Raw genomic sequence first — 24,397 nt, forward strand, 5'->3', positions numbered from 1 at the left:
CATTTGATAATTTAAAGAAAGCTTTTTAGTTTGAAAAGTAGAAATGTTTTTAGAAGTCTGGTAAATACAACTGAAGTAGCAATCTACCATAGTATGCTGTATACAATAAAGAGGAAAGTGGGAAATGGTTACTTTGTGATTACATCTCTACAGAGTACAAAGACAATTTTCATACCTGTGTCAAGGAACATGGATCCTTTAGATACCAATTGGCTTTATGTAACTATTCCCCTTCTTAGCAAATTTGAGAGCAAGTTTGGGCTAATTTTAGATCTCTCTCTTTGATTATTCAGAGTGTAAGTCATTTTGCTTTATGCCTGCTGTGCTGTTAATCTGGCAGGCAGTTTCTTACTACAGAGTTCTGGTCAATCCAGTTTAATAAAAGATTATGGAACCTCATTATTAAAATGTAACATATTCAGTTTTTTAACACTCCTGAGTATATCTCCCTAAATATTTTGAAGTGTATGCTAACATACAAGAAGAAAGGCTACTTCAGCAATAGATGGGGGAAATAAAGTGGATGGGAGCTAGAATTTTAAGACCCCATAAAGCTCTTTTTATCATTGCTTATTTAAAAAAAGTATCAATATTCTAATGTGATGGGATAGTAAATTATACAAGTATCAATATTCTAATGTGATGGGATAGTAAGTTATACTTCACGAGCTAACTTGAAAGGTGATCTTTGACATCTTCTTGCCTCCCTGTCTTTACCCTTGATTGACATCTATTTCCCCTCCCAGAAGTGTCCTTTTTTTTCATACTGTCCTTAAGCTCCTTAGTCCTCTGTTGAGTGAACCACTTCCAGTCCCAACCCTGCTTCACACTGCAAAATTATCTTAACTTTCTTTTCCCCTCCTCTCCAATGAAAGTCATCTTTTCCTTAATGAAACTGATCTGTTTGTGATTAAGAAGGAAGTACAGTAAGTAAATTAATTCACAGTAAGAAATTCATGATGAAATTATCTTTCCTACTATTACTTATGTTTTGAAAGAAGAAATTTTTTTTTCACCCTCAAACACCAGTAGGAATGTTCATGTTTGCAGCCTTCCTAGAAGGCACTCTAGCAACATCCATCAAGGGTCATAAAAAAAGTGATAATTTTCCCAGTAATTTCATTTTTAGAATTCTAAGAAAATAACCAGAAATAAACACTTCTACACAGAGACAATGATCAGAACAATATGTGTAATGGCCAAAAAAGTGAATTATGTCATAAATATAATGATAAATATAGTGACAAGATAGTGAGTTGGGAAAGCAGAAGAAAGGGAGGATAGGATAGCTAAGTGTTCATTGCCCATTTCGGATGTGTGGGTGCTCTCAGGGCTCCAAGCCTTGGGCTACAATGGAAGCAGAGTGGAGTCAGGCAGGGGTCATGTCTGCTTAAAAGCTAAAGGATTTTCAGGTATTTAAAACTGGAGAAAAGCAACTAAATAAAAGTTCAGTATAAATTATAAAGGCATTTTCCTGCTTAAACCTTCCAAAATACCCAGTGTTTAATTAAGCAGGGTTGAGTACAAAGCATGGTAGGTTAAGAGTATAGGTTTCAGATCACGTAATGTGTTCATAACAGTTGTGTAACCTTGGGCACGTGATTTAATCTCCCTGAACTTCAGGTAACATATATTAAAATGTGATAATTACATTTACCTTATAAGGTTATGTTGGAGATTCAAGAACATAATTCATATAAAGTGACTCATATATAACAAGATGTATACTCAAATGTTACTTTTTATTGTTACTGATTCAGTCAGGAAGATAGTTAATTATCAACAGATCACAATTTTAAGATTCTAACTTTAAGATACTTTTGAGGGTATCTGATTTTTCAGAAAATTGTTATGTGTTGTTAGGGAAAAAAATCTCAGTTTATTGAAAAGCATTTTAGATTTTGTAACTGCATACACGTTGTAATTAATTCTGGTAGGTGAGAGGCTATATGTATAAATTTTTAAAATTGGTGTGCATGGTACCTAGGAGGAAATAACACTTCTAAATTCTTACCTTATAAACATAGTCCGTAAAGTTTTTTTTTTTTTGTTTTTTTATTTTATTTTATTTTTTTGGGGGTACACCAGGTTCAATCAACTGTTTTTATACACATATCCCCATATTCCCTCCCTTCCTTGACGCCCCCCCCCCCTCGAGTCCCCCCCACCCTCCCTGCCCCAGTCCTCTAAGGCATCTTCCATCCTCGAGTTGGACTCCCTTTGTTATACAACAACTTCCCACTGACTATTTTACAGTTGGTAGTATATATATGTCTGTGCTACTCTCTTGCTTCTTCTCAGTTTCCCCTTCACCCCCCGCCCCCTCCCATACCTCGAGTTCTCCAGTCCATTCTCTGTATCTGCTTCCTTGTTCTTGTCACTGAGTTCATCAGTACCATTTTTAGATTCCATATATGTGAGTTAGCATACAATATTTGTCCTTCTCTTTCTGACTTACTTCACTATGTATGACAGATTGTAGTTCTATCCACCTCATTACATATAGCTCCATCTCATCCCTTTTTATAGCTGAGTAATATTCCATTGTATATATATGCCACATCTTCTGTATCCATTCATTTGTTGATGGGCATTTAGGTTGCTTCCATGTCCTGGCTATTGTAAAGAGTGCTGCAATAAACATTATGGTACAAGTTTCTTTTGGGATTATGGTTTTCTTTGGGTATATGCCCAGGAGTGGGATTACTGGATCATATGGTAGTTCTATTTGTAGTTTTTTAAGGAACCTCCAAATTGTTTTCCATAGTGGCTATACCAACTTACAGTCCCACCAACAGTGCAGGAGAGTTCCCTTTTCTCCACACCCTCTCCAACATTTGTTGTTTCCAGACTTTGTGATGATGGCCATTCTGATTGGTGTGAGGTGATACCTCATTGTGGCTTTGACTTGCATTTTTCTGATGATGAGTGATGTTGAGCATCTTTTCCTGTGTTTGTTGGCCATCTGTATGTCTTCTTTGGAGAAATGTCTATTTAGGTCTTCTGTCCATTTGTGGATTGGGTTATTTGCTTTTTTGGTATGAAGCTGCATGAGCTGCTTGTATATTTTGGAGGTTAATCCTTTGTCCGTTGTTTCATAGGCAATTATTTTTTCCCATTCTGAGGGTTGCCTTTTAGTCTTGTTTATGGTTTCTTTTGCTGTGCAAAAGCTTTTAAGTTTCATGAGGTCCCATTCATTTATTCTTGATTTTATTTCCATGATTCTAGGAGGTGGGTCAAAAAGGATGTTGCTTTGATGTATGTCATAGAGTGTTCTGCCTATGTTTTCCTCGTGGAGTTTTATAGTGTCTGGCCTTACATGTAGGTCTTTAATCCATTTGGAGTTGATTTTTGTGTATGGTGTTAGGAAGTGTTCTGATTTCATTCTTTTTTTTTTTTTTTTTTTTTAATTTAATTTTATTTTTTTTGGGGGTACACCAGGTTCAATCAACTGTTTTTATACACATATCCCCATATTCCCTCCCTTCCTTGACGCCCCCACCTCGATTCCCCCCCACCCTCCCTGCCCCAGTCCTCTAAGGCATCTTCCATCCTCGAGTTGGACTCCCTTTGTTATACAACAACTTCCCACTGACTATTTTACAGTTGGTAGTATATATATGTCTGTACTACTCTCCCGCTTCTTCTCAGTTTCCCCTTCACCCCCCGCCCCCTCCCATACCTCGAGTTCTCCAGTCCATTCCCTGTATCTGCTTCCCTGTTCTTGTCACTGAGTTCATCAGTACCATTTTTAGATTCCGTATATGTGAGTTAGCATACAATATTTGTCTTTCTCTTTCTGACTTACTTCACTCTGTATGACAGATTGTAGTTCTATCCACCTCATTACATATAGCTCCATCTCATCCCTTTTGATAGCTGAGTAATATTCCATTGTATATATATGCCACATCTTCTGTATCCATTCATTTGTTGATGGGCATTTAGGTTGCTTCCATGTCCTGGCTATTGTAAAGAGTGCTGCAATAAACATTATGGTACAAGTTTCTTTTGGGATTATGGTTTTCTTTGGGTATATGCCCAGGAGTGGGATGACTGGATCATATGGTAGTTCTATTTGTAGTTTTTTAAGGAACCTCCAAACTGTTTTCCATAGTGGCTGTACCAACTTACACTCCCACCAACAGTGCAGGAGAGTTCCCTTTTCTCCACACCCTCTCCAACATTTGTTGTTTCCAGACTTTGTGATGATGGCCATTCTGATTGGTGTGAGGTGATACCTCATGGTGGCTTTGACTTGCATTTCTCTGATGATGAGTGATGTTGAGCATCTTTTCATGTGTTTGTTGGCCATCTGTATGTCTTCTTTGGAGAAGTGTCTATTTAGGTCTTCTGCCCATTTGTGGATTGGGTTATTTGCTTTTTTGGTATTCAGCTGCATGAGCTGCTTGTATATTTTGGAGGTTAATCCTTTGTCCGTTGTTTCATAGGCAATTATTTTTTCCCATTCTGAGGGTTGCCTTTTAGTCTTGTTTATGGTTTCTTTTGCTGTGCAAAAGCTTTTAAGTTTCATGAGGTCCCATTTGTTTATTCTTGATTTTATTTCCATGATTCTAGGAGGTGGGTCAAAAAGGATGTTGCTTTGATGTATGTCAAAGAGTGTTCTGCCTATGTTTTCCTCTAGGAGTTTGATAGTGTCTGGCCTTATATGTAGGTCTTTAATCCATTTGGAGTTTATTTTTGTGTATGGTGTTAGGAAGTGTTCTAATTTCATTCTTTTACATGTTGCTGTCCAATTTTCCCAGCACCACTTATTGAAGAGGCTGTCTTTTTTCCATTGTATACTCGTGCCTCCTTTGTCAAAGATAAGGTGCCCATATGTGTTTGGGCTTACTTCTGAGTTCTCTATTCTGTTCCATTGATCTTCCTTTCTATTTTTGTGCCAGTACCATACTGTCTTGATCACTATGGCCTTGTAGTATAGTTTGAAGTCAGGAAGCCTGATTCCACCAACACCATTTTTCCTTCTCAAGATTGCTTTGGCTATTCGGGGTCTTTTGCGTTTCCATACAAATCGTAAGATTTCTTGCTCTAGTTCTGTGAAAAATGCCATTGGTAATCTGATCGGGATTGCATTAAATCTGTAAATTGCTTTGGGTAGTACAGTCATTTTCACGATGTTGATTCTTCCAATCCAGGAACATGGTATATCCCTCCATCTGTTTATGTCATCTTTGATTTCTTTCATCAGTGTCTTAAAGTTTTCTGCATACAGACCTTTTGCCTCCTTAGGCAGGTTTATTCCTAGGTATTTGATTCTTTTGGTTGCAATGGTGAATGGGAGAGTTTCCTTAATTTCTCTTTCTGCTCTTCCGTTGTTAGTGTATAGGAATGCAAGAGATTTCTGTGCATTAATTTTGTATCTTGCTACTTTACTAAACTCATCAATGAGTGCTAGCAGTTTTCTGGTAGAGTCTTTAGGGTTCTCTATATATAATATCATGTCATCTGCAAAGAGTGACAATTTTACCTCTTCTTTTCCAATTTGGATTCCTTTAATTTCTTTTTCTTCTCTGATTGCTGTGGCTAACACTTCCAAAACTATGTTGAATAACAGTGGTGAGAGTGGACACCCTTGTCTTGTTCCTGTTCTTAGAGGGAATTCTTCCAGTTTTTCTCCATTGAGAACAATGTTGGCTTTTGGTTTGTCATATATGGCTTTTATGATGTTGAGGTAATTTCCTTCTATGCCCATTTTCTGGAGAGCTTTTATCATAAATGGATGTTGAACTTAGGAGGAAATAACACTTCTAAATTCTTACCTTATAAACATAGTCCGTAAAGTTACAGTAGAAGTCTCAGAGCCCCATAACATTTTTGCAGGATAATTTTCACAAGTCCTTTCTTGTCCTGGCTAGATGAATGGGCACTAAGTCACTTAACCTGAAATGAATAAGCTAATAGCAAATTTGGGAATGCTTTCACCTGACTTGCCTCTTGTTTTAATGAGGCCAAGTCTCCCTTTGGATATAGTGCATGAAATAACAGTTGATATAATTTTTCTTTTTCAAAGGATTTGTTTCCTTTCCAATTAAGGAGTTTTAGAAGAGTGAGCATAATATAACCTGATAGGTTTTACATGTATTAAATGTAAAAACTCATTAACCTATATTAGTTAAATTATTGGCAAACAGTAAAATTAAGTAATTGAGAATGACAGTCTAATGGCTTTTGCATTGATCTTTTGAAATTAGGTTGATTATTGACAGTCATTGTCTTGTAATAATTTCTAACAAGTTGTCAGTGAATTCAAAAATAGTTTTATAAGCCTCCACACAAAGTTCTATGGGGAATATTAACAATATTTTGCTTGCTTTAGTAATCTTTGATGCGAGGAAGTGGTGTGACTGTAGCATCTGTTTCTAGAGATTGGAAGTGCTGAGGTGAGAATTTGCTCTGTGTTCATCTCTGTGCCCAGAACACAGGGCATCTCAACAGCACTCTTAGTTTGCATACTAGGTCCATTACAGATGAGGGAAAGAAAGTTCAGAGAGTTTTTTTTAAAGGTCTGAAACTTTTCCCGTATATTAAATTCCTTGTACATGAATAGAGCTTGATGGTTAAAACCACAAAAACTATTTGTGGGCCTAGAATGGGGATTAGTTGATAAACTACAGCCCACAGGCCAAATCTAGTCTACTGTCTGTTTTTGCATAGCCGGCAACCTAAGAATGGTTTTTACAGTATTACATGGTTGGAAAAAATCAAAAGAAGAAAAATATTTCATAACACATAAGAATTATGTGAAATTCACATTTCAGTCTTATTGGAACACAACCGTTTCCCCACTCATTTATTTTTTTGTCTGTAGATGCTTCCATGATACAAAGGCAGAGCTGAGTATTTGGGACAGAGGCCCTTTGGCCTGCAAAGCCTAAAAGAATTACTGCCTGGCCCTTTACAGGAAAACTTAGCTGATCCCTGGTCTAGAGTGATGATTCGTCTCAGGCTTGTATAAATGACCTTATGCATTATTGAGTGCTTAGTACTTGCTATGTACTGTGTTGGGTTCTTGTACTACAAATGCAGTAGTGAACAAAGGGACAGAGTAGGTACCCTCATGGAGCTTAGAGCTAATATTTTGATTAATATTTTAATAGTCATAAGGTAGATGTAATTTACATAATAATAATTATTTGGTCATTAATAAAGTATTATAATATTCATAAGCTGGACTATTAATTTTTTAAATAATAAAATCATTTGGTTAAACATTTGCCATAACCCTTATTTAAACCTTTTTTCTTTTTAAAATATGTGTAAGTATACCACACTGAACATAAACCTATGCTTTTTAGATGACTTGTGATTTTATTGTGATTAGGATCATATATTAAGAGCATATATTTTTGTGTTTGCTACAGCTACAGGTACTGGCAGTTTTGGAAACTGACCTGAACCATTACCATTCCAGGGCATTCAGTTTATTTCCTTGCCATTTTTCTTTCTATTAAGAAATAAATTATGGCTCATTAAAAATATTGTGAATTATTTATGTAATACCTTACACTGCTGCATTTGTAAACCTCAGCAGTACATTTGTATTTCACTTTTCCCTGATTGGATGTTCACTTTGTTAACATTCATGTATTGTTACATTTTCATTTATGTAATTGCCCTATGAAACACTAATATTTGTTAACATTTTCAGAATGAGTATTAATCATGCCCTAAAACAAGTGTTACATGGTTTCCTACATATGCCTGAAAAAGTAGTGTCAGAGTTACTTTTCTGTGTTAGACTAGTCTGATTTATCCACATTAATATTTTAGATAAATGTACCATTAGTTCCATGAGGAGAGAAATGGTTTTAATCCATCTATCGTTTGTCTACCCATCAAACTTCTATTAACTGCTTGGTATGTGCTGGTATTGTCTTAGCAACTGAAACGCAGAGGTCAGTTTCCCTTTACTTAAGGAGCAGTGAGTCTTCACCTGCCTGAAGATACTGTGGTCCTAAAGCTATAGGCAAGGATTTGCCAGACATGAATTTTTGCCTCTGTGTGTGTGTGATGCGATTTGTTCCACTTTGGTTAGTTTGCTCCATGAGAGCATTCTCTCACGTAAAGTACCACTTCTGTACTTTTTAGGTAAATTTGCTCCTTTCTTGTCTTCAGTCTCTTCAAATCTGATGTTCATGTAGGATTAATTTACCTTACTTGTAACTTTCTACATCTTTCTGCACCTTTAATATTTGCTATAAAATTTTGTTTTCCTGAACTTTAGGGCACCTCTCATTTTAATATGAATTCATGATATTTCCTTGATCATTGTGAATTATTCAACCTACTGTTACATATTTTCTATTATGATGTAATACTCAACATTGTAATTTTTGTTCTTCAGTTACACCTCTGAGGAGAAGCTAATCAGTCGATTTTTTTGTGAGTAGGAATCTCATGTTGCAGTATGTTGCAGTTGACTCTGTTTTGGAAAGTGTATCTTAGCCCCAAAGTCAAAATGGGATTTTGAATGTCTACACTATTCCTCCTGCTTGATAAGAAGAAAGGAGCAATTTAAGGTTGATTAGAAGGACTGACCTTCCTTCAAGCATTTATTGGATAGTGCTGAAGTGTGGCTAGGAATTTCTCTGAATGGAAAGAGGAAGAAAAGGAGCCTCCGCTTGTCTGTCTTTCTCTCTCACACACAAACACACACATTTATTTATATTTTACATATTTACTAATTGTGATATTCATGTTTTTATTTCCCACTGGGCTATCTTATTAGCATCTGGTAGATTCCTACTTCTTCTGTACACAGTATTATTTGGTAAAGCACTAGACACCTGGTAAGCCCCTAAAAATTAGTTGATTGTGCCTCTGGTAATCAATTTATAATTAAATTTATATGTGTCTTTTCCTCATTTTAGTTTATGGGATGAGAGAGACTTGATAAGGAAGACTGGTCAGTTTAACACACAGGAACAGAATTTTTAAACTAGCTGTGCTAACTTACTTGATTTTCCTTGATTTTCATTTTATGTGAGTATGATTTGGAGGGGATAGAGTGGGCATTGTGGTTCTTCATCTTCAAAAGATCCTTTTCAAGTTAGAACAAAATCAGAATAGCATTGATTTTTGACACACACTGAAATTTGTGATGTCAATCCAAATCTTTTCCTTTCCAATTCTATTATAAAACAAAATCAATAAAATGTAATATTAAAAAAATAATAGTCCAGTTTGAAAAAAAGTGGTATATTCATAAAGAGAACCATTTATTAGAATTATTATTTAAATTTCTATTTGTATGAGGAAAATTAACACAAGAAAAATGCATAATATAAGATTGGAGCTACCTGCTGGCTCATAAAATGATAATTTGTATCCTAAGAAGTATATATATCAGGCAACTGAGAAAAATCAAAGATAGTAGTAGTTGAAACAAAAATATCACTCACACATTGCTATCTTAAGACTTTTAAAGAATTTTGTAGTTTATACTTTGGAAAATTCCTGTATATTTTAAGGTATAATACACATATATCTATTAGGAAACTAACATTGGAAACTATTTATTAGAATGTGATATACTTTTTTAATTGGCCAAATCTTTTATATCTTCACAGTGCCCAGTGATTATGACTCCAGGAAACTGAATCTTATTTTCTATTATCAATAATTATCAATAGGTATGAGCATAGCTTGATACCTTATAGCGTTTCTGTTATACATTTTTCTTGTCCGCAGAATCTTCATAGTTTCTCACCTTTAGTTTTATATTTCTCCTCTTCTAGATCTTAATATGTTGTCATAAGACCCAGAAAACAGTGCAAATGTCTTTGGTTGGCCAAAGGCCTGTTACTGCAGTTGGGTTCCTGTTTTGTGCTGCAGGTCTCCTTCCTAGGTGTGGAGACTGTTGGAGCTGTTTCTACTCCCAGTAGACGAGATTAGGATCATTTAAACTGGTGAAAATTCCAACAAGCTGTGGGTGGCTGATAAATACCTTGGTTAGAATTTCTAGAGGCTCTTAGTTTACAGTCTGGATTTTTCAGTGCTGGTAATCTGCCTCCATGTCCTGACTTACACTTTTCTGTGTGTCCATCTTAAATTGATGAAGTAAAGTAAGATATTATTCAAGCCCTGCTCTTACATTTCAAGTAGCTTTTTCCGTAATATTTTGTGGAACCAACTTTAGAGATGTTATAAGACCTTGTTTTATCAGATATCTAGGAATTTGTTCCTGCTTTATGGGAGTGAAGAAGTTGAATTTCTAGACATGACCTGCTGGTAACTACTGCCTAGCCGTCCAGTTGTTAGCAAGCCAGTTTAAACCTCTTTTTATTGTCTTAATCTGTAAAATATTGTAGTGGGACTAGATATATTATGTCTCGGATTCTCTTTAGCTACGGTTTTTCGGGCGGATCTCTGATGATTCTGTGAAGATAATGGTGAAGGCAAATAACGATCTGTTGTCATCTCTTGTATTGCTGTTTCTATTTGCCTTTTTAATTTTGTTTTCTTTTGTTGGAGTGATTATTTCTATTGTCAGTAGAAAGATAATTTGCAATTGTTATATATGCTATATTTTGTTCTATTTTTAAATTATTTTATTTTTGGCTGTGTTGAGTCTTTGTTGCTGTGTGGGGGCTCTTCTCTAGTTGTGGCTAGCGGGGGCTACTCTTCATTGCTGTGTGTGGGCTTCTCAGTGCAGTGGCTTTTCTTGTTGCAGAGCATGGGCTCTAGGCGCTTGGGCTTCAGTAGTTGCAGTTCATGGGCTCAGTAGGTGTGGCCTGAGTGCTCCAGAGCACAGGCTCAGTAGTCATGACACACGGGCTTAGTTTCTCCACAGCATGCGGGATCTTCCCGGACCAGGGATTGAACTCATGTTCCCTGCATTGGCAGGCAGATTCTTAACCACTGTGCCACCAGGGAAGTCCCACATATGCTGTATTTAGCAATAAGATGCTACACTCTCCTATTCCTTTGCCAGCATACATTTTTAGTCCTCAAGAATATTATTTAATGAACACTGACTATATAGCAGATGTGCCAGGCACTGGAAACAGTAATAAAATGTAATTCCTGTCCTCAGGGAACTTTCAGTATAGTGATTTTTGGTTTGGTGACAATCTAATATCCTCAGCCCTGATGCTCTAGCATATTCTTGTGTCTTCTTTTTTAGGAGTGTTAGCCTAAGTCAACTTTATATCCTTGCTTGGCCATTATAGTAAATTTCAATGTTCTTTTAGAGTGAGGATGTCGATGATCTTGTAAAGATGACTTATACATCTTTTAGGGCATAATATATTTCTGAATGATGAGAAATTAGTATTTTCATTGGCCACTGCATCGTAGGACAGTCATAAATGAATGAAGCACAGCTTGAGCTTGACACATTGAAAGAGACCTTGAAGTTAAAGAAGAATCTTTAAATCTACTGAGAATGGTTTTTGGAATAATTTAAGGGCTGGTATGGGTGTTTTGTATCCTTTAAAACTCTTTGAATGGCTACTTTATATACCAGATTATATTTAACTTTCCCTTACTCAGCTGTTTGTCAGAGACCTGGCATTGTTTTATTTTTGAATGAAGAAGTTGGAAGTCCCATCGTGCTCTGGTTTTATATACCTTTGCTTCTGGAAGACATCGGAGGAAAAGGTGTCATTTCAAAAATATCGTTTCTTGAACCATCTCAGTTCACTAGTGTCAACAAGTTGGCACTTTTGTGGTGTTACATTTACAAATATATTTCAGTGTTTTTCACTAGGTAAGGTTATCTGTTGCGGAAGAGGTGAAGAACTTATAAATTCACTTCATTATGTCCAAAAGATAATCCAAGAGACATATTTACAGAGGCATCTGTCTTCCTGCTTCTTTGTGCATAGTGGGGAGAAAGGGTGCTGTAAAGAAATTTTATGGAACAGCTAACTTGATTTTACTTAAAATATAGTTTATCATTAGTTCAGCATTAGTTTTTCTATTTGTGTGAGTAAACTTAGGAAGTCTGCTTAAAGAAACGCAAAGTTTTTTAGAAATAGTTTCATTTTCATTTCAGGTCATTTTACTGTGAATATATTTTAAAATATTTGTCCCTGAGTCCTTATGATAATCTTGAATGTCATCAGTGCAGTGATTTTTAAAGACCATTAATGTAGTATAATCTGTACTTTTTTGGGTAAAATGATTGTCATAATCAGATCATTATTGTGACAGTCTAACATCATTGCTGAGATGTCCTGTTATGTGAAATAAAAAAGATAATGGTAATGATTCTAGTGATCAAGGTATAATACAGGCATAACAGGATATGTCTGATGCTGTCTCTTTACTTTCATGGCTCTTGATCTCGTTCCTAGGCCGACATCATTACTTACTCCTACCTTTTATCTGATTTAACACAGGGATGTGAAATTATTTCAACTCCTGATCAAGACCATACTGACTTTACCAAGTGCCTTGAAGTGCTCCAAAAGAAGATAGAAGGAAAAGACCTGCAGGTAAGACAGGTGCCTACTTGGTGGTTAAGAATCTTACACCAAGGAGGTGGAAAACCCTGTTGCTACTCATCTGAAATCGTGGTCTGCTCCTGTGCTGCTCATCTGGATTCTCTTGTCAGCTCTTTTCAGTCTGTGAACAAATCTGTTCTTAGTTGCTGAAACATGAATGTGTACACTTGACTCAGAGGTCACAGATTCCAGAACCTTACAGTGGTGAGGTCCCAAAATGGGTGACGTGGACCTTGTACAAAGCAGTCAAAACTGGAGACTCATTCTCAGCCTAAAGGGAGTAGCTGCTTTCTATCTCAGGTTGGTTGTTGCTCTGCAGAGCTGTGTATGCGTGTGTGTATATATTATGTAGGCAAGACAGACAGATATGGCCTAGATCTGGCCATCATTGCAAACTCTCATATAAACAAATAAAATATTATTGACTTTTTTTTTTCTTCTGGAAATGAGAGAAGAGTCTGCTGCTTTGTAAGTGTGGACTCTGAGGTATTCAGTAGTGATTTTCACCTAGCATCCAAGTGTATAATCACATCAGTTCGCCAATGCACAAACTTGTATTTTTTACAATATTTTTGACACTTGTTGAAATGATATGCAAACTTGTTGAAGTCCGTATTCAGCAAAGATCCACAGGATTAAACCTGAAGCATTGGATGGCAATTGACCATTATTTTCCTGGGAAGGGCAGGAAGGTAAGCTGAGATGCCTGATCCAATGTGTCATTTTAGACTAAGAAAACCAGGAAAATGCCTTTGTACATGAGGATGGTTTTCACAGTACAGGTAACAGGAGATACCTTTCCCCAGGACTCGAGTGAGCGGGACAGGGCTGATTTCAGACACAGCGCAGGCAGATCTCACGCCTGCTTCTTTCATTGTCTGGGCTGTGCTGTGTGGGCTTTGTCTTCAGTCTGATTTCCCTGACTGTCTGTAGTGGCTTCTTGTAGCAGTTCTTTTACACCTTCACATCTAGAAGGATTGAGAGGCAGGGGCGTCACTTCCCACTGTCATTAGACCTAAGTCCTGGACTCTCTCCATTAACCCATGCTTGGTTTTGGCAGAGGATGGTGAGAGTAACCTGATGGTCTTGGACTGGAGCAGAGAGTGGGGGGTCAATGCACGTCTCATACAGTCCAACTACGTGGCTAATTACGTGTGTGGTGGGACGGCATAGGTGATGGAGAGGCACTCCTAATAAAACCTTACTCCTTCACGGAAGTTATGAAAGATTTATTCTAACACATATTTATTAAGTTGAGGCAGTAGGTCCTTTTCTCCCTTTGAAGGAGAGCCTTGTTAACTATCGTATTTGACAAGTAACTTACTCTGCAAACTCAACACAAGTAACGGAGTGAACATTTCTCATCGCTCTGGTAGTTTGAGCTGTACCAAATGTGCTACTTCCAGCAGTCAATTGCTATAATTATGTATTTGTGTAAGGAAAACAGAAAGCAACCTATTGAGAGTTATCTGCTTGATCCAGACACAGCTGCTGTTGAGTTTCTTAGAAAAAAAAATTCTGAATCTTCACAACTGTTTCAATTTTCCTAGTACTTGCACTGAAAGTATTGAAAGCTGGGAATGAACTTGTGTGAGTATCATTTGTTGTGTCTAACTGATAGTATCTGTGATACAGTATTCATTCATTGAATCTCAAAACAAATCATCATGTCTCAAACTCAACAAGGCCAAAATCCACAGAGAGCTTCAAACTGGTGGGGGGAGAGGGTGATCAGGTGTGATCTACGGAACAAATCAGACAGAGTCTTGGCTGAGCTCCTGGAGGCCTGGAGCAAGAGGACCTCTTAGGGGACTCCTGTAATTGGGCAGAAAGGGCTGCACCCACCTGCTACCACCTGCTTCGTTGTAGGCTGGAGGCTGCCAGGGAAGCGTGTGACCCCAGTGGCAGGCTGTGCTGCGTCACGAAGGGGTTGCTGCTGGGTCCAGACAGCCAGCTGCCCTCCTCCCAGCCCAGCAGCGAGGTCCTTGTGGGGAGAATGGGAGCGGGGCACCTCTGTGGCTGGCGTGCTTTGGGCCCAGTGCCTTCCCTAGCCTCATCTTGAGCCCGTCTTTCTCCTTGTTCCTAAAATATGCCAGATTCCCTCCTCTCCTTTGCCTTAAAGTGCTTTTGTATATGTTGCCCCTTCTCTCTAGAATGTTTTGAGTATATTTTGATTAAAAAAAATACATTTTTCTCTGTCTTTGCCAAGGCCACGGTGGCAGAGTACGCCCGACGTCCCCAAGGAGACTTTCCTGCACCATCACTCGGGGTTAGGCTCTGCTGCTCTCTGTGTTCTGCGCCTCCTCTTTTTCCCTTTACGATACTATGAACACTTCTGATAATTGTGTTAATTATTTCTAATTGTTTGCTTGAGGCCTTTCTTCCCAGCTTGACTGTGTAGCCCAAGAAGCTGGGATCAGGTCTGTCTTGTTTACGATTGAACAGCAGCACTTTGCGTATAACAGATGCTCGGGAACTCTCAGGAGAGCAGATGATGCAGTTAGGGAGAGGCTTTTTAGAGAAGGCTGAGACATAAGAAACAAATAGGAGTTAGATGGCAAAGGGGAGTAGATAGTGGCCAAGTATGGCAGTCCACAGAGAGGATGACTAACACTCAGTGAACTAACAGCAGATGCTTTGAAGAGTTTTAAGACAGAGAACGATGTGATTGCAGTGAGTCCCCTATGTACAAACGAGTTCCATTCCGAGTGAGTTCGTAAGTCCACTTTGTTCATAAGTCCAACAAAGTTAGCCTAGGTACCCAACTAACACAGTCGGCTGTGTGGTACTGTACTGTGATAGGTTTATAATACTTTTCACACAAATAATCCATAAAAAACAAACACATGGGATTTCCCTGGTGGTCCAGTGGTAAAGAAATGCGCCTTCCGATGCAGGGGACGCAGGTTTGATCCCTAGTCGGGGAACTAAGATCCCATGTAGCAACTACTGAGCCTGTGCGCCTCAACTAGAGAGCCCGCCTGCTGCAAACTACAGAGCCCACGTGCTCTGGAGCCCAAGCGCACCACAGCTAAAGAGAAGACCCGCATGCCACAACTAGAGAGAAGCCCCAGCGCCACAGCTAGAGAGAAGCCCGAGCACCACAATGAAAGATCTTGCATGCCTCACAACCAAGAACCGACACAGCCTAAATAAATAAATAAATAAATAAAGTTAAAACAAACACAAAAAATAAAACATTTTTAATCGTACAGTACAGTACCTTGAAAAGTACAGTAGTATAGCACAACAGCTGGCATACAGAGGCACGTTCGCATCTTTGAAAGTTCACAACTTGGGACCTCCCTTGGTGGTCCAGTGGTAAAGAATCCGTCCTGCAATGCAGGGGACATGGGTTTGATCCCTGGTCGGAGAACTAGGATCCCACATGACTTGGGGCAGCTAAGCCCGTGCACTGCAACTGCTTCACTTCAACTAGAGAGTCTCCGTGCTGCAAACTACGGAGCCCACGCGCTCTGGAGCCTGCATGCCACAACTAGGAAACAGAAAAACTCGCACACCACAACTAGGAAGAAGCCCACGTGCTGCAGTGAAGAGCCTCTGCAATGGAAGACCCCACATGCCGCAATGAAGACCTGTCGCAGCCAAGAAAAAAAGTTCGCAACTTGAAGATTCACATGTAGGGGCCTTACTGTACTTAGGTGTTGTAAGAAGCATAGTTAGGTCAACTGAGTACATTACTAACAAAACCATTGAAAGTAGCTCTTGTTCAGATTGAAAACATGGTTAAGTTAAATCTGAGGACCACCTGTGAGCTTCCACCTGACTGTATGTTTAACGTAGGAGCACAACATTGTCTTTGATTTTATATAATAGCAGGAGAAAAGCAAGATTAGAAAGATTAGAAAGGAAAATCACAAAAGATTCCCCTCCACATGTTTTCCTACCCTAAAGTGAGATCATCATGAGGGCTTTTACAAATTTCTTCCTAAAATACACTAAACTGTCTCAAAAAATCCTTTATATACTTTTCCACCTAAGAAATCTTACAAAATTATCATACATTTCTGGTTTTCCACTTACTAAATTAGAAATATGAATTTGTAATCAAAGTATCTATATTTTGTAGTAAGCTCTTATTAACATATACTTTAAAATATTAACTATAGTATAAATGAATTGAAGTAGCATTTAATATGTTAAGGAACCATACTGTGTAACATATTAGTACTTTGTAGAATTTGAATTAGGGTCTGTCCTTGTCCTAAAAGAGTTTACTGTCTAGAACATGAAGTTAATTATAAAAGAAAAGATTTCCCTAAATTACCTTATTTATTATTTATCTATTTTAAACCTGCTCCTCCTCAACTTTTTTCCTCTGCAAAAGGGTTCTTTGATACACGTGACTTTTTAATGCTTTGCTTTCATGTTGCCACATTGTTTATCTGACTGAGTCATGAAGAATAAATTATCAGGTTGCCATCTGAAATGACTGAATCTTCAAAGAGCACATATATTTTCTGATGCTGTGATACACATTTGAGATCTAAACCCTGGAATTCAGTGGGAAACATTAAAAGCTATTGCTCCAAGCTTCAAAAATGTAAGATGTACCTTGTTTAGGATGAAGCAGTAAGAAATCTAGATTATAAGGCCCTAAGAATAATAGGTCTCCTAAAATACAGATTAGGATATTTCCTAGAATTATATGGCAATAGAATAAGTTACTTCTGCTTCTGATATTTTAAACAGACTTTATATTGGACAAAATTTGGGCAGAAAAGTTGACGTTAATTTCAAACTGTATATTGCATGGATTTAAACTCATACTAGCTTTATTTGCTAAAACCTAAATACGTTTTAGCCCATTTATACAAGGGTGAATCAAAAATTATTGGTACTTTGGTTATACTAAAACTTCTGTTGGCCGCACTGTCTTATCAGCACTTTCCATTCAAGGCTACTGTTTCCTCAGTCACTGCTGTGTAAATGTGAATGTGTTACACCAGTTTATTTGTAACTGAGGTGCTAGCAAAAAAGAATGTCCCACTTGTGATTTGCACAAAAGAAGAGCATTGTGCAGTGATTTGTTTTTTGTGGTCTGAGGGTGTGCACGTCCACACATTTCTACCCACACTGTCAACACTCTGCAAAAACTTCGTTTTGAGGTGTTAAAGCATCCTCCCTGTAGTCCTGATCTTGCTGCATCAGACTTTCACCTTTTTGGTCGCCTGAAAGCATCCCTGTGAGGATGAAGATTCACTTCTGATGAATAAGTGAAGACAGCGGTGTGTTTGTAGCTCACAGCTCTGCCTAAAACATTTTTTAATGAGGGAATATGAAAGCTGTTGACAGATGGACAAAGTGTATTGAAAAGCAAGGAGATTATTTCGAAAAATGATGTATTTCTCTTTTCTAAAAGTTAATTAAAATTCTACAGCCAGAGTGTGGATAATTTTTGACTCACCCTCATACTGTGTTATTTTTTTTGTAAGCAGTTTTTTAATCAAATGATGCAGGGTGCTGAATAAGTATTATATAAGTAAGAGCAATACACAAATATTAATACAAATTAAATATGACATGAAGACTGCCTACAAGTCTTGATTATTAACCCGAGAGGACAGAGTAGAAAGACCTGAGCTCACCTCTTCTCAGGGACACACCAAAACTACAACTATTTACAGAACACCTATCGATGAAAAAGATTGAAACCTACCGGAAAAGATCTTATACAATAAAGCTGTAAAGAAGGAACCATAACGAGACGGGCAGGAGGGATGGAGGCTTGGCATACTCAAGACTCTTCCCTCCAGGTGGGCGACCCACAAATGGGAGAATAATTACAGCTACAGAGGTTCTCCCCAAGGAGCAAGGGGTCTAAGCCCGACATCGGGCTCCCCATCCTGGGGGTCCTGTGTCTGGAAGATGAAGCCCCAGGATTTTTGGCATCAAAGGCCAGTGGGGCTTACTTTCAGGAGACCAAGAGGACCAAGTGGGGAGATAGAGACTCCATTCTTAAAGGGACCCGGGGAGAAGTAGTAATTTGAAAGTCCTCTGGGTCAGACCTACCTTCTAATCGTGGAGAGTTTTAGAGTATTTATAGCTACTGATTATCAGTACTGGACGTGACTGTTTTGTAATGGGCTAATGACTTCATGTTCATACTAAATATCTGTTGCTGCTCATCAAATTTAAGACTGACTGTATCTGATTGAGCTAATTACTTTATCAATATAATAAGATATCCTTAGGGTTGCAGGAAGAACTATAATAGTACTCTGAGAAGTATTTTCCAAGGTACTGTGGTGTCTTCAGTACAGTCTGTTCTGATGAGCTGGTATCTTTGGCAAGATTCTAATCTTATCTAAAGCAAAATGTAATAAATCTGTTGTGTGTGTAAACATGTGTTCTGGAAAGGAATAAATACTATCTTTACATCTGAGAAAACTAGCAGATGCCACCTTAATCATAATTAACATTATCAGTGATAATTCATGTTAGTAGCACATGCCCCTCTCTCTAGGTATAGGGTGAGAAGGGCACTTGTGGTGTACTTCCCTAGAAACCATAATCTCAGTTGAATCTTTGAAAAAAATCAGAGAAACCCAAATTGAAGATCATTCTACAAAATACCTGACCAGTATTTTCAGCATCCTGAAAGACAAGGAAAGATTGAGAAACGGTCTCAGAGCAGAGGCGATGAAAGAGACATGAAAACTAAGTGCAGCGGGGTGAAATGTGAATAAAGTCCAGAGTTTTGATAACAGTCATGCCCCAGTGTCGATCTTAGTTGTGACAAATACGCCATGTTTATATAAGATGTTAACATCAGTGGGAACTGGGTGAAAGGTATACTCCCTGAACTATCTTCATGACTTTTTACCAAATCTCAGATTATTTCAAAACAAAGTTTATTTGAAACAAATATGTTCAGTGTTGCAAATATGCTATAACTGTAGAATGGTGTCATCTTTCTGTGCCACGGTTCATAGTAATATAGAATAAAAAGGCAAGTACTTCAGTCAAAATAACTGTGTGGACTCCTGTTTGCTCAGAAACTTTCAAATTGTGTCTGCTGCAGGTTTAGGCAACTATTGTACATGGAAACTATGCCTGGTCGAAAATCTTAGCTAGAAATTTGATGGTGTGTAAACTACGCGACAGCCCAGATCCTCTACCTTTCCAGTTTCCTGAGAAATCAGTGTGGTAGGACTCAATCAAGGATGTGATTTTATCGGGATTGACTCTAGAAAGAGTCAGCCCATTTATTCCTGCATTCCCTCCTGATCTGTCAAAGTCCTGTGGTCTCCATCCCCACCTCCCTTCTCTCCCTGCCTCTCCTTATATTGATATTCTGTGACATCTGCCTGTTACTTTTATCTTGTTTCCCTGGGCTTCAGTTATCATTCTGTGCCATTAACTCTCTAACTTATATCTCTAATCCTGAACTCCAAAGCCCTATTTCTAACCACTAACTGGAAGGCCAGAGGAACTTCATTTCAGTGTAAACCAAAATTCATCATCTTTCTCACAAAATTGCATTTTCTCTTTCTTTATTTTCTGTCTCATTCAATGGCACTACCATCCATCCACCTGGCAGAAACCTGAGAGTAACCTTATATTTTACTACCCCTGTACCGTCCCTCAGTGGCTGATCACAGTTGCTTTAATTCTACAAATATGTCCTATGCCCACTTTGTTCTTTCCAGTCCTCCTGCTACTGTCTTAGCTCAGACCTTTATCATTTCTTACCCGGGTTATTTTACTAGCCTTCTGTTTGCCCCCTTCACTCCATTCCATTAGTAAAATGTACATCCTCTATCTTAAATGGATATTTCCTTTAATCTTTTCTTTCCTCTCAGTGACTTATTCAATAAGTACTTGTTCAATGAATAAATTTATTGTCATTAGCATCAAGGCAGATTCCAAAGGACATCCTGGCAAACCTTAGCTGGCACATATCCTTTGTGAAAGCGTCTTCTTAGTGGCATTTCCTACTAATTCTCCCACGACATGTGTGACATGTGTCCAGATTCTTTACATTGCTTGTTTTCTGTACCAGTTGTAAAAATGAGTATGCTTATTATGGAAAGAATTGGTCTCCAACACATTGTAATCAGAAGTTAGGTGCTCAGATGATTGGAGTAGGCTGACATTCTTTCAGCTGCATGACTGCAGAAAGCTCTGCAGAAAGCTTTAAGTTCGTTAAGACTCAGCTTTCTCATCTGGAAAGTCAGAATAATAATCTACACGTACCAGCGAGTTATGAGGCAAAGCGCTTACTGCAGTGCCTGCCACGTGTAAAGTCCTTCATAAAAATATAATAGTAGCAGTGGTGTATTAATAGTCATGTTTTTGTACACCTTAGCTTTTGTGATCTCATAATATTTTATATAATGTCTTTTAGATAATATATATTTACAGAATATAAACAAATATAAAATAAATTTTATATAAATAAAATATAAAATACTGTATTTTATAGATATATTTTAGAAAATATGTTTTATATATTATATTTAATTTATAAAATATATTCTATATGTAATAGTTATAAAATAATTTTTTTTAATTGAGGTATAATTGACATACAACATTATATCAGTTTCGGGTGTACAAGATAATGATCCAATATTTGTATTAAATTGTGAAGTCATCACCACAATAATCTAGTTTACATCCTAGCATTGTTTCTTTTGGACATATTCTAATTTTACAAGATATCTTTTAATATCAGACACTTGAATTAAACAGAGGGCTCCTCACATGTTGCAGTGTTTCCTAGGTGAGGTCTTCAGTGCCCCCTTTCCCATATCGAGGAGGCCTTCCATGACCACCTGATTTAAATAGACTCTCACCCCTCCTCCTCTTCGTCCCTCAGTTCAGCAGGCTTCTACCCTTCCCTGCTCAGTTTTCCCCATAGTACTGTCACCTTAGGTGTGTTTAGGATATTTATTTCTATTACGTGTTCACGCACTGGAATGTAAAGTTCACATGGGCAGGGAATTGTGCATGTTTGTTCTCTGCTGTATCCTCAGCATCTAGAACAATACCTTGCAGTCCATAAATATTTATCGAATATACATATATGGAAGAATCCTTTTTTAGCAAGATCTTTTAGTCAAATGTTGGTAAATTTCATTCAGTAATCTGCTTTAACTTTAACAAGACTTATTCACTGCCCCAGGTCTTATTCCTTTATAATTCAACACTTTTTGGTTTTCGCAAGTACATGGAGAAATCCGCTATTATTATCCACTATTATTTGGTCATATACACACCTTCCGTTTTTCTCTTCATTGTATGGGAAGGGGATGTGTGTTGTGTGTGATTAAAAATTGTACACATAGTATCTTCTTTTCATTTCCTTAATTGCTGTTTTACTTCTGGGACCTGCTTTTTATGAGTCTAAGTTATTTGAAAAAGCCCTTACCATTGTGAACTTGACAAGAATAAATCTTGCCAACTTCCTTGAATTGATACTGAAAGCAAAACCACACAATTCCAACATCAGCTCTGTAGCTGAGGCATTGTAAGGCTTTTATGACAAGGTTTTCTATCAATACTTTCGTTCCTGTGCTTATCTATCTCAAAGGGATGTTGTAAGCTTAAAATGGGAATTTTTGTGAAATTCTAGAAAGCAACGCATCACACACACACACACACACACACAGAGGCACATTCAGCTATACATCAGTATGTCTACACAGACCACCTTTTGACTTTCAGTGTATCATCAGCATTGCTAGCTTTGTTGAGTGACAGAGTTACTTATATGTTCAGGTTCTGGAACAAATGAGGTGCAAGCTAAGTATCAGACGAGGAAGCAAGGAGAAGAAAAATTTCTGGGCATCGAATGAACTAGCAGGCTGTTTCCTAGACCATTTTGGAAAAGCCTTCAAAAGAGAAATTCACATCTCTGTTTTTCTTTCTTCTTAGAGGCCAGCAATCTTTTTTATAGTGCTGTGCAACAAGAGAAAATAGATACTCCCTGTGCTTTGGCGTGACTCAGGAGATACTGCTTAGGATGTAAAAAGCTAACTGCCTTAGAGGCTGTGGCAGCCTAATCCATCCCTGCCAGAGGAGAAGCATGCTTTTATAGGCCCCAGGACAAGGGTTAAGTTTATCTGCGTACCAGGAATCTCAGCTGGATGACTCACTTACCAGATAAAATTTCTTATTAATGCAGAGGATTACAGATATGGTTGGCGTGGTGCTCCTTTGCAGAGGAATGCTGACCTAATATGAAAAGGACTATTTTATTTAAAGTTACTGCATCATGGAGAGGCAGAAACTGCAGATGGAGAAGGAAACTATACCTTGAGAACTCCGTAAAAAATAATGCAGTTATAATGGAACATCCTGAAGTTGCTTAGTAGATTATAAAATTTCTTCTTCTGTGTATCTGTTAGCCAGACACATCACATGTAGTAGTGATTATGTTCATAATTATGATCCTCCACAATGATAGTATCTATATTTTTAAGATACTATCATTATGATTTGCGTATAGTTTGTCATGATTGAAGAACTGAAATGATGTTATTGCTTATCAGAAGGATGTACACATCAGATCGACATATTTTCAGTGGTAGTTAATCAGGAGAAGAGATATCTACATAGAAATACATTCTCCTTTGTGTTAGGTGATGAGTCTAGGTATCTCAGAAAGTTCCATTTAAATCAGAGAAGATGGAACCCCATAGCATTCGCTCTCCAGCCTTCTCTTCTCTTTGTAGCTGGAAGTAGAAAATGTGTTTCTGTTTCCACGACCCTCTCTTTTCCTGGTACTTCTGCTTAGCATACCATGGTCAACATGCTGGTCCTTAACAGAAGCATGGAGTACAAATAAGGTAATATCAGCTTCTTTTCTGGGCCCATTAGGAACCTCACCTTCTCAACACAGATATGACTATGTACTTTGCATATGAACAACTGTGTCAAAATATTTTGAAGCACATTAGGAAGTAGGAATATCTGAATTCAAAGTTCACTGATTACAATTTAATTCTATTTCCTCATCCATTTCTACTAGAGATTTTAGATGGCTGTAAAATTGACCCTAAAGATTCTGATTTTTTTAAAGCATCCATATAAATAAAGGAAAGTATTTCAGAAAGAGGAAATTATTGAACCAATATTTTCCCCCAGATTGCACTCAGTTTACTATGATGCTTATGGACATGGAATAATACATTTAGCAAAATCAAATAGCATCACTTATAACTTAAACCTGAGGATGACGAGGTGATCAGCTATTTTGTATATGTGTATTAGCCGAAGCAAACTTACTACACTGCAAGAAGTAAGCGTTAAGTAATTAATGTCACTGCAGTAATGGTTTTAACATTCTCATTTGGCATTATAAAATGCTCCAGTGGATGTCCAGAAACCAGAGTGTTAATGACCAAGTGCAAAATTTGCAATCAGAATGTCTCTATTCTCCCAGAAGGTGGAAAGGGGACAATTAACATAAACTATTTATATTGCACCGGATTGCAAAATCTAAGAATTGCACTATAGCAAGCCTGATAGCCACCTATTATATTATAAACTGGTCAATAGAAAATGAAGAGAGTTTTATACCACTAAACTTTGGGAAAATAATGCACCCAAAGTACTACAAAGAGTCAAATCTAATCCATCCAAACATGGAAACCAAGAGTTTCATTTATCCTTTTAGACAAGAATATGCAGCTAAGACTTATTTTATAGCTAAGCAAAAGCAAGAAGTATTGTTTAGAGAAAACAAATCATGATGCTGCAAGATAGGATAATAGCTATTAAAAAATAATCTCGAGTACAGAAATACTAACCTTCTGGGAACAAAGTGTCTCTTACCAAAAGTCAGTCAGTTTACAAAGGTTTTGAAAATTGTCTGTTTTCAACTTCCTCAGTGATGGGAATGACAGAGGATGAAAGAGGGATGAAAGAAAGAGGATGATGGGTTCCAGGTTCTG

The 24,397-nt window shown here is 37.6% G+C and overlaps 1 protein-coding gene across 3 annotated transcripts in view; it reads left to right on the forward strand.

Moving 5' to 3' along the window:
* TPK1 (thiamin pyrophosphokinase 1) overlaps positions 1-24,397 on the forward strand; it is a 347,881-nt gene that overhangs the window by 175,578 nt on the left and 147,906 nt on the right. For all 3 annotated transcript variants that reach the window (XM_057733044.1, XM_057733046.1, XM_057733045.1), the window contains one exon: positions 12,369-12,464. In XM_057733044.1, the coding sequence (XP_057589027.1) occupies positions 12,369-12,464 (96 nt within the window). The remainder of the gene's footprint in view (positions 1-12,368; positions 12,465-24,397) is intronic.

The sequence above is a fragment of the Hippopotamus amphibius genome, chromosome 4, assembly GCF_030028045.1.
Source record: "Hippopotamus amphibius kiboko isolate mHipAmp2 chromosome 4, mHipAmp2.hap2, whole genome shotgun sequence".
Taxonomy (NCBI): domain Eukaryota; kingdom Metazoa; phylum Chordata; class Mammalia; order Artiodactyla; family Hippopotamidae; genus Hippopotamus; species Hippopotamus amphibius.